The sequence below is a fragment of the Crocuta crocuta genome, unplaced genomic scaffold (assembly GCF_008692635.1).
Source record: "Crocuta crocuta isolate KB4526 unplaced genomic scaffold, BGI_CrCroc_1.0 scaffold273, whole genome shotgun sequence".
Lineage (NCBI taxonomy): Eukaryota > Metazoa > Chordata > Mammalia > Carnivora > Hyaenidae > Crocuta > Crocuta crocuta.
In genome coordinates, this window is record NW_027529425.1 from 6,277,541 (window position 1) to 6,288,763 (window position 11,223).

General features: G+C 55.1%; 1 protein-coding gene across 4 annotated transcripts in view; it reads left to right on the plus strand.

Moving 5' to 3' along the window:
• Nucleotides 1–11,223, plus strand: part of MAD1L1 (mitotic arrest deficient 1 like 1) — a 305,713-nt gene that overhangs the window by 237,797 nt on the left and 56,693 nt on the right. For 3 of the 4 annotated variants that reach the window (XM_077758777.1, XM_077758779.1, XM_077758778.1), the window contains one exon: nucleotides 3,079–3,186. The exons of the other annotated variant lie outside the window; for it this stretch is intronic. In XM_077758777.1, the coding sequence (XP_077614903.1) occupies nucleotides 3,079–3,186 (108 nt within the window). The remainder of the gene's footprint in view (nucleotides 1–3,078; nucleotides 3,187–11,223) is intronic. 4 annotated transcript variants of the gene reach the window in all.

The following is an 11,223-nucleotide window of genomic DNA, read 5'->3' on the forward strand; positions in this document are numbered from 1 at the left end:
CAGCCCCAAGCCCCAGGCGGCTCCTCCACAAATGGACTTAGGACCCAAGTAACCGACCAGCAGGTGGAGCCGTGGCCCAGAGGAAGGAGGAGGGAGGGCCTGTTCCCCGCTGGACTCTAAAACCCGTGAGGGGCAGTTGGCCTAAAAGCAAAGCCTGGAGTGCAAAAGGCACTGCAGGGCAGGCTCATGAATGCCGGAGGGTGCCTGCTGCACCGAGGCTCCNTCCCCCGCTGGACCCAGCAGTGGCCGGCTGACCAGGGAGTACAGGTGAGGAAGCAGTGGGTCACTGTGCCCTTCTCGTGGCATAGGGTCACCAGGCCACTGCCAGGGTTGGTGGAGGTCGGGGTGTGTGGGTGTGGCTGGGCCCCTCTCAGGGACACTCCACTGAGTGCGCCACCTTTGTCCTCTGTAGGAGGAGTAGCTGACGCTGCACAGTGAGCCTGGTCGTGGGACCCCAGCCCCACAGGGCTCTACTCTTCCCCGCAGCAGCTTGGGCCCCCAGAGAACATGTTAGAGGAACCGTCAGGTGCCTCCCGGACGGTGCTTCAGCACCAGGGTAGACAGATGGCCCACATGCTATTGAATGGGTGGCGGGCGCTCAGCTGGTGTGATGACCTGACACTGGCCTCTTCAGAGGCCCTGCTTCTCTGCTCCTACCTGCGAGGCTCAGGGCTGTCTGCAAAGTCTGCAGAAGCCTTGGTGCCCACAGGCCCCAGGCCAGAGTGTCTGGCGCTCCCGACGTCACCACCCTCCACCCTGGCCTCTCAGGCCGGCCCGCCCTGTCACCGCGAGTGGGGGCCCTCCCCATGCCCAGGCCTGTGGCGGTGTGGACGGTGTTGCTGGGGGCCTCCGGGACAGAGGTGAGGCAGAAATGCGTGCGGTGGCCCCCGCCCTCAGGCACCCTGGGGTTAGCACAGACCGATGGACCTGATGGGAATGTGGCCTGTCCCCCAGCAGACAACATGAAGGTGCTGGTGGTCCAGACGAGTTCCTATCTGCCGTGCACAGACATGGCCTCTGAGCGGATATTACGAAATGCAGTGGCCCCCAGGCTCCCCTGCAGGGGAGCACGGCCCTTGGATGGAGCAGGGGTGCCGTGGCTTTGGGGGCTGGGGGGCAGCTGGACCAGAGATGGGAGAGCAGCTTTGCTAAGTAGGAGGAGACAGACCCATCGGGCTAGCCGGGGTGGCGACCTACTGCACGGGCAAAGCTGGTGCCGGTTCTTCCTCATCTTTGGCCAAGGACCTGCTCAACAACCCAGAGCAGGGCCTGGTGCCCTGGGTTGGCAGGGGGACAGGCACCTGAGTCCTCAGAAACCCCCCACCTGGCTCTTGGCTCCTCACACAGTCCCCTGCCGTACCCAGGCTGGGCCAGGGAGATTATTAATTGCAGCTTAATTAGGTAATTCATTAATATTAAAGTACTCTAATCTCATCAGCAACACAGTGAAGGTGATCAAGTTTGTCGCTGCCTGGTTGTGTGGGTGGTGGGGCGCGGTGGCTCCTCCCTGCTTGGTGCTGGGGTGCCATGGCTCCTCCCCAGAGCCCACCGCTCTGCCCAAAGAGGTAGACTGGGGTACTCGCTCGCACCACGGGGGCTGGGGCACAAAGAGCAGTTTTCTTCTTCCCTCACCGTCCATCCTGTCTGCAGGCTTACGAGGCCTCCCCCTTCCTGCTCTGGCCAGCGCTGGCTCAGCCGGGGCAGGCGGGAAGGTCCCCGGGTCATGGGCCAAGAGTTAACTCCCTAGGTGCTGGGTGCCGCGGAGTGGCAGAAATCTCAACACTGACTCCATGAGACACGGGCTGCGTCACTGCTGCCCCCATGCCCTCGGACAAGACAGCCACACCCGGCTTCCATTGCCTCATTGTCCCTGAGGGTGTGGTGCCAGCATGGAGGAGACTGGCTGGCCTCCCGGAGGCCCTGAAGGCAGAGACACATGCTCCGTTAGCCGGCAACGCTCTACACCTGCTGGACCCCTCGGCATCAGGGGGCCTGTCCCTGCCCTCAGGACAGAGCGAGGGAAGAGCTGTGGGAATTGGCCTCAGAGCAGGCAGACCAAGGTGGCCAGGCACGGGCTTCCACTGAACTTTGCGGGCTGGTGTTCCTGGCAGGGGTCACCTGACCTTGCCCCCCCAACATGTGCCCAGCCCTGTGCCAGCCAGGAATGCGCCATCCCGGTGGGAAGAGACTAGCATGCCCAGACGACCCGGAGAGCAGTGTAGGTCTCTCCCGCTGCCTCCATCCCGCACCCCAGATAAGTCCTGGGAGCTGCAGGAGGGTCCCAGTCCAGGGTGTTCCTGACCCCCTTGCCCTGCAGGACAACCTCCACCCCCAGCCTGGCAGCAGGTGGGAAGGGAAGGAAGGCTGTGTCTGTGAAGCAGCTGGCCAGTGCCTGAGTGGTGTAATTCTTGGGGCAGAAATGAACCTCGCCAAAGAGGCTTCAAAGCAGCTGATGTCGGCCCTGAACGTACTCCCAGATACACTGTTACCAAACCTTGGGCCATGGAAACGGCCACACCAGTGCTTGTGGGAGCACTGGCCCGAGTCCTCAGGCATGCTTCTAGGCAGGAGAGGGCCGGGCCCCTGGTGAGCGCGTGGTTGGCTTTGTAAAACCTGGCCCTGGCCCCCTGTCTGCATGTGACCCATGGCCGTGCGTCCCCACGGGTGCTGCTGTTGGTGGGCACTGTTCTTGCGTGTGCAGCGGAGCGTCCCACCACAGCTTCCTCGAGAACTCCATTAAGCCTGCAGGTCGCCTTGGGGAGAGTTGGCACATTTAGGTGGTGAGTGTCCCCCAGCTAGAGTGTCTGCACTGGCCCCAGCTTGCCTGCATCTCTGGCATCAGCAGTTCCCAGGCGTCTGCGTACTCCCCCATGGGTACATCGTTACGTGTTACCTTGCCGTTGTTTTCAAGTCTTACAGCGATCTTAAGTGCGCGTGCGTCCATTTTTAGCATTTCTAGCCCATCTTGCTTTGTGTTTAAACACGCTTGGTCTTGGGGCCTGTGGCCTCACAGAACTCACACATCAATTTGGGGAGGGTTTCATTCTTTTTTTGTTTTTGTTCTTTTTTTCCTTGCAGTCATGGCATTTGTGGATAGCGACTGCTTTATATTTTCCTGTAAAACCTGCGAGCCCGCATTTCGTGTCCTTGCCTTAGTCCCGGGCCAGCGCTCCTGGCGGAGTCGTGGTGAGCGAAGGCGCCCCGGCCTCAGTCCTCATCTCTGCACACGTTCTGTCTGTTCCAGAATCCCAGCTGCTCCTCATCTCCTGGGCATTTGGTCCTGGTGGTGCTGTGAGCTGGGCCGAGTGTAGGTGCCCTTGGTCAGGCTGGGGAAGTCCCCTCTACTCTTCAGTTTACTGAAGATGTTGATCATCCTGGATGTTAAAGTTTGCATCTCCATCAGTGGATAAGATAATGTGCTCTTTCCTTCTCAGACTCTCAGTGGGGAGGGTTACTGGTGAAATGTTTCAGTGTTGAACCAGCCTTGTATTCCTGGAATAAATTCCGCTTGCCTGTGGTATATTTTCCTTTCTTTATGTTGCTGGATTCAACTTGCTAATGTTTTATCAGTAATTTTTGTGTCTTTGTTCTCATTCGTCTTGAGCTCTCTTGTCCTTGTCTGGTTTGCTTATCCCTAATGATGCAACAGGTTGGGAAATGTTCCTTCCTCTTCTGTTTCCTAGAGGAGATGGTGTAAAATTGGCATTATTTCTTTAATGGTTTTGTAGATACCTGCTGGACACCATCTGGATCTGTAGATTGGGGTCGTGGAATAGTTACAGGGGCAGTGGATTGAACGTTTGGCCCCCTACCCCAGCCCACAAAATTTATATGGCAACCCTCACCCCCACTGTAATGGTGTTAGCAGGTGGCCTTGGGTGGTGATAAGATACCGAGGGCGGAGCCCCCAGGAATGGGACCAGGGCACTCCCTCTCTCCGTCTGAGCCAATACTTGGACCCTCACTAGACCCCAAACCTGCCAGTACCTTCAGACTCCTTGGCCTCTAGAGCCATGAGGAATACAAGTTCGTGTCGATAAACCGCCCAGTCTGTGACTTTGCATTACACGCCCCATGTGGTCTAAGACCATAGGAATATCAGGTTATCTGTTTTTCCTTGGGTGAATTTTGGCAGTTTTTGGGGTTTGGTAGGAATTGATCCTTTACATTTAAGTCATGAAATTTATAGTAAGAAGTGTTTGTACTATTTCTCATTAATTTTATAATCTTTGCTGAGTGTATAGCTATTACCCTTCTTTCTTTTCTGATTTTGGCAGTTTGTCTTCGCTTTTGTTTGTTTGTCAGTTTTGATAGGGATTTATATATTTGATCAGTCTTTAAAATACCTAGCTTTTGGTTTCATTGATTTTTTTCCATATTGATACTTGTTTTCAAATTTTATTTTTTATTTATTTATTTATTTATTTATTTATTTGCTTATTTCCTTGTGATTTCCTTTCATCAGCTTGCTCTGGCTTTCTCTGGCTCCTGCTCTTTCATTTAAGAGAAAGTTAGATCGCTCACTTGAGATCTTTTTTTGTTTTGTAATATAAATGTATAGTGCTATAAATTTCCATCCGAGGACTACTTTAGATGAATCCACAGATTTTAGTATGTCATAGCTTTTTATTTGTTCAGTTCAGAATTTTTCAGATTTCCTTTCAGCTGTCTTCTATGACTCATACGTCATTTAGAAGTGTGTTTCTAATTTCAAAATACCTGGGGGTTTTCCAGGTGGTTTTCTGTTACTGATTTCCTGTTTAATTCCTTTACATGTTTAAGGAATATGCTTTGTATAGTATCTTGTGTTTTTTCTTAATTCAAGATTTGTCTGATGGCCAGTACTGAGCTATCTTAGTACATGTTCTGTGTGTACTTTGTGAGACTGTGTATTCTGCTTTTTAATCAATGTGCTTAGACCGTTTATATTTAATGTAATTTTTTAATACATTTGGATTTAGGCCTGCTATTTATGATTAGTTTTTCTTGTCTTCTTTTTATTCCTGTTTTCCCATTTCTACCTATTTCCAGGTTATTTGAACATGTTTTAGTATTCCATTTCATCTTTTTTTTTTATTACATCTCCTTGGATACTTTCTATAGTGACTTCTCTAGGGCTTACAATCTACACACGAAACTTGCAGTGGTCTTGCAACTGATACTTTACCACTTGGAAGGTCAAGGTCTTACCAAGGCCAAGGTCTTACCACAGTTTTCCCCCCGCCCACCCCCACGTGGTACTGGTCACAGGTATTTCCTCTATATACACTGAAAGCCCCGCTGTAAAATGTTACATTTTTTGCTTTTAACTGTCGTACTTCTTTCAAAGAGGAGAAAAACAGTCCATGATTTTTACCTAGACATTTAGAATTCTGTTGCTTTCTCTCCGTTCCTGAAACCCCAGGTTCCCCTGCTATTTGTTCCCCAGGTGTTTCTTCCAGGGTACACCTGCCATAACAGGTTCCTGGGGCTCCACTGTGTGGTGACACCTCTCGTGCACTTATTCCCAAAGGACATCCCTGCTGCTTCCGGGTCAGGGACTCTGTCAGCACTGAGGAAATCGACATTGCCACTCTAGCTCTGGCCTCTGTAGTTTCTGATGAGCCATCTGCAGCCATTCGGGTGACCTGCCATCTGTGTGAGACACTCAGACCACAGGTGACAGGAGGGGACAGCAGCAGCACCTGGGGCCCGGGGGCCTGTATGCTGACGTGGCCTCTGCAGCCGGTTTTGTAGGTACAGTACTGATTCTGAGTAGACGTGACAAGCTAAGTACTATCCTGTGAGCATCTGTAAAGTGTTGCCTGATCATTCCAGCATCTGTGTGTTTGGGGGTTTGGCACCTGCTGGCTATGTGTCTCCTAGCAGGTTTGTGTTTTCTTGGTTCTTCAAGGGCTGCTTAATTTTAGATGTTTTCCAGAGGTTTTGAATGCCATGTAGGAGATGGTAGGTCTTTCTGCAGTCCCACGGAGAATGTTAATCCCGTCGGCTGGTTGCAGCAGGCGGTCTGTGCAGCTGGGCCGAGGCAGTGGCTCCCGTGCCCTCTGAGCCCTGGGCCTCCACACCAGGTCAGTTTTAGGGCCTGCACACTGTCTGCGGCCCATGTGGGTGCCGGGCGTGCCCTCCAGGGTCCCCTCTCCTGATGCCCCGCGGTTTCTGGTTCCCTAAGGCCTCTGGTCAGGTCAGACACCCAGGGCATTGCCCTCCCTGCCCTGCTGTGCACTTCCCACAGTGGCATCAGCACTAAGGCCTACGCCGTGGGGTGCAACAGGGAGAGCGGCGAGGTTCCACCCCTCTTCCTTGAGGTTGTGGCTTTCAAGATACTAGTGCCCGCCCAGCCACACCTGTACCTCCGTGGGGTTGTCCAGGGCCCTGGGGAGGGGAGCATGAGAAAAGGAAGAAAGCAGATTTCTTCTTGGCCTGCTTCTTGAGCCAGCAGGTGAGGGCTCCTTGATCAGCTCTGTCTGCACCTAGTGCTCACTGCACCTGGCCCAGGCTTCATGGCCTCTCACCTGGGGAGGGGGCACTAGGATCGGAACAAGTGCCGGTGGCCGACCTTGGCACACCCAGACCGCTGTAGAGCTCTCCCTGCACCTGCTCCACACGTGGGATCCACAGTCAGGAAGCTTCCAGAAGTGTCCAGGCCCAGGTGCTTTCATTGGTGAGTTCTGCCAAACAAAGAACAATGAACAGCAGTTCTGCCACCTCTTCAGAGTGAAGAAGGAGCCCTTTTTAATTCATTGTATGAAGCACGTGTTACCCTAATTTGAAAACCAGTGACAAGACAGAAAACGAGACCTAGAAGAATTTATTTTTGTATTTACTCCAGGACTCACATATCGGTTGAAATAATTTGACAAAGTTCAGTCCTCAGGAAAACTCTCAGCAAAGTAAATAAAGAGGGGGCTCCGCCAGCCACTCTGACGTCTGCAAGTGCTGCCTCCTGACGCCGGACCTGACAGCGACCGACCCCACACTGGCCCAGACCAGAGAGATGGCAGAGTGACTACGGCGCCCTGATCAGCCACGGTGGAAGTCCCGGCCCAGGCGGCCAGGGAAGAGCAGGCATAGAGGTGGGGCAGGTGGAAGCAGAGGCCTGACTGGCAGATCAAAGAAGTAACAGACAAGAAAACTGATAAAGTGAGTTCGTGAATTTTTGTGACCCAGATGGTCTCATATCCCACAGCCTTGCCAGCCATGCTTATAGGACACGTGAGTGCGTGCATGTGTTGTGTGTTATGTACCAGACGTGTGAACACTGAGATCAGCAGCCTGATGCCATTTCTATTCATGGTCCATGAATGAAATTCCTGGGTGTGAGTCCAGCACAGCGCATCCATGAGGAAGCACTGAGGCGAGGAGTCAGAGGGGCTCTGAACGAAGTGGGAGACACCCCATGATCCGGCCGAAAAGGTCCTGCACGGTGAGCATCCGCTAGTCCCCAGGTCCCGTCCTCAGCCCCCACAGCCTCTGTCCTTCAGGGCCTGTGGGCCGAATCTCCAGCTGAGCACCTTCACCAGGCTTGGGTCCACACTGTCATCTATCCCAGAACTGAGTTTGTGTGTGTAGCGGCGCCACACCCGCTCCCCACAGACCACTGGCAGCCATGCGCCCTTTCCCAGGTGAGTGGGGAATGGGACAGTAGCCCGCCGAGGGAGCACAGCCTCCTGTCCTAGCAGTGGGCGGGGAGGGCGGGGCACAGAGCAAGGCAGGCAGCTGTCCAGGGTGCTGCAGCCCTCCTGGGTCTTGGAGGCGGTGGCCGTGCAGACCTGTACACCAAAAACTGTCAATTGTATCACACAGTGGCATTTTAATGTTGCACACAAATGGCACCTCGTTTTAGTGTGCGCTTTTTGCTCACTGACAGGGAGGGACACGCTGTGCGCCCCTTGCGCCGTGGTCTCCCCACATCCGTGCTCCTCGATCGCTTTGTACTCAGTTTGGGTAGAAGCTTCTAGTTTCCCTTCGTGATGAATTTATATAGAAAGGTTTAACTTTTAAAAGTGTCTTCTACTAATTCCATTATTTTTATGCTTACTAAGTCTTCTTGTGATTTCATAAATTTATTTTCTTCTGGGTTTTTTTTTTTTTTTTGGTTTATTTTTTATATTTAAAGATCTACTCTGCTTGGACCTTATCTTGGTGTGTGGAGCAAGGTCAGAAAGGCTCTAAGTTGACCTCTTCCCGTATCACTGGGTGGTCGCCCCACCACGATTTACCCCGTAATAACTCCACGCTCCGCAGGTTGCTAAGTTCTCATACAGAATAGGATCTGTATTCACGTGTTCTGGGGTTTTTTTATTTCAGTTATCTGTATTGCTTGCTTTTAGCAATTGTAACTTTAAAATATGGTTTAATATCCCATGTAAAGCAAGGTGTTACTTTTTTCCACTTATGGACTTTCTCACCTTCTCTTATTCTAAGCTTAGAATTATTCTTTGGAGTTAGGGGCGCCTGGGTGGCTTAGTCGGCTAAGCGTCCGACTTTTGCTTAGGTCANTCTTTGGAGTTCAAGGAAAAGCCATGGAGGTTTTCATTTTTGCTGGAATCGCTTTAGGTTGTACGTTGCCTTGGTAGGTGAGTTTTCGGCTGCTCCTCACTGTCCCTGGGGAGGGAGGACTCTCAGGGGATCCCTTGTGTGGCCCAGCTGCAGGGAGGAAGCACCCCACTGCACACACACATGGGCCACCCCGGCCGCCTGCCACTGCCACACTGGGGCCTGCATACCAGGGTCTACGTCACCTTCCTTTGCCAGGTGCGGTCACAAGTCCTGCCTGAGCCCCAGGTCCCAGGCCTCTCCCCTCCCCCATCCAGCTCTGCTGCGTGCCCTCCCCCCAGCACCTAGCTGTCTTTGGGAGGGAGGAGTGGGGAAGATCCACTCCATCTCTCTGGGCCAGAATCCCCACAACGTCACTGCAGTGAGATTTCAGGGACTCTGGGACTCTGCCGTCCAGCCCAGCTGCACCCTGAAGTGGTCTGTGCCCACTCTTTGCCCCCCCACCCAGCAGGGTGTCCATGTGGTGGAAGCACCAGGGTGAGGAGGGAGCATTCCCTTGCTCCGTGGCCCCTTGGGCTCCGTGGCTACTCTGTGGGCGGTCGGAGCTGTGTGGTCTGCTTTGCAGGGCGTACAGTGCTCTCGGGTGGGCCAGCCCCGTGAATGGACAAAGGCACATGATGGGACCCCCCAGCCCCTGGGGCCATTTCCTCAGATCCATCTGCACGAGGTTCTGTTTGTCCATTTAAGTTAACCGTGGGCCTGACGGCAGGGCCTCTTGAGCAGAGGAGGGAAGAACTGCCCCAATTAGAGAGACCCCTAGAGCCTGGACTCCGAGGTAGAATCAGGCTCTGCTCGCTTCTGGGCCCTATTCTGCTGCCAGCCATGTGCCCGGGGCCAGGGTCTGCGACCCTCCCCTACTCTCCCTCTGGCCTCTGGCTCGCACGTGAGGCTGATCACCCTGCCCCAGGCCAGCGTGGAGGCACATCCTGTGCCTGCACGAAGCCTGTTGGAGCATGTCATGCGCCCATGGCTTGCGGTGGCGCTGATGACGCCATTATCAGGCATCAGCCCCACTGACCTGCACCCACGCTGGCACCTCTGCCTGTCCAGGCAGAACCATCCCCGGTGGAGAAACAGGAACAGCCCCACACATCCCGTGGCCCCACGGATGCTGACCTGCCCACCCAGATTGAGGTGTCTGCCCTCAGTCAAAGGCAGGAGCCTGAGTCCTGTGCCCTGGGGCAGGCAAAGCAGGCAGAGGAGACCTGGGAAGGCTTGGCCCTGGTGGGGGTCACCTAGCAGCCGGGCGGTCAGGGCCTGACGTCCTTTCTCTGACCCTCGGCTCCCCACCTGTGAAATGAGATGGCATGGCTGTGAGAGCCGCCGGAGGCCCTGAGCCAGGGAGTCGTGTGCAGACCACGTCTGTGTAGACTCTCCTGAGAAGGGCCGGTTGAACCCAGGGGGGCTGTGCAAAGCAGCTGGATGGACCTCTCCATCGCTGACTGAGGGTCCGTGCGCCTCTGAAGGCTGGGAGGGAAGCAAGGCTGGGGAGGGAAGGCGGCTTCAGGGTGGGGCCACCGGTGCGGGAGGTGGGGGCAGTGTGGCCTCAACGATGGAGACACTAAGTCCTGTCTCACCGGCAGTGCAGACAGCCCCGGGGACCCTGCGGCAGGAGAGTTCCCAGGGCCCGGGCCCACCCTCCTGCGCTGCCTCCAGACAGCGGCCTTTGTGGAAAGCTAGCTGGCGCTGTAATTGCCGCTTGTCCCAGGCTCTTCTCTCCCCATGCTGTTTGTTTGTTCTCGGTGTCAGGTAATAAAGGGCAACACCATCAACTGGGTGTGTAATTGGAGTTGTGAGGAAGTCGCATAATGTAATCAGCGGGTCTACAGGCAGATGGGGAAGGGCAAGGGCCTCTGCCTCGTCTGCTCTGCGTGAATGAGCTCCCCGGTGCCCCTGTGGCCAGGCACAGCACCCAGCAGGTCCTGGGCCAGCCTGGGCCTCAGCTCCCCTGGCGGGGGACGCTGGCCTACCTTCCCCCACTACTCACCCCACCCCCACTGCTTTGGGGACAGCCTCTGCACTGGAGGGTGGAGCCAGCGCCCTGGGCAAGGCCACCCGCTCGGCGACCAGATGGTGGGGACGTCCCTGATAGCCTGGCGGGTGTCATCCAGTGAAGAGCTATGTGTGCGGCCTGTCCCTCTACTGGACACCCCCACTTGGGTGTCCCTTAGGAATTGCAAAATTAGCGTGTTTAAATCTGAACTTCCACGGCAACAAGGAAGGGCCACAGCCCATGACACGTCACCGCCAGCTGCTGGCGTGATGGGGAGCTGCGGGGACACAGAATGCCGCAGCCATGGGGAAAGGGGCTCTGGCGTCTTACAAAACCGAGCCGGTCCCGCCGTGCGGTCCAGCATCACACTCCGGGATGGGAGACCATGCGCGCACATAGACCCGCATGCGGGTGTTCACAGCGGCCTTATCCGTAACTGCCGGAGCCGGGCAGCCGCCGGGATGCCCCTGGGTGGCTGGTGGATGGACCACAGTCCATCTGGGCAGCAGGATGTTACTCGGTCCTGAAAAGATGTGAGCCGTGAAGCCAGGAGGACGCAGAGGAACCTTCGATGCGTGTTCCTGCGTGAAGGAAGCCCGTCTGGAAAGCCGCCCCCTGTGTGATCCCAGCCAAGTAGCGCTCCGGGAAAGGCCAGACCAGGAAGACAGCAGAGG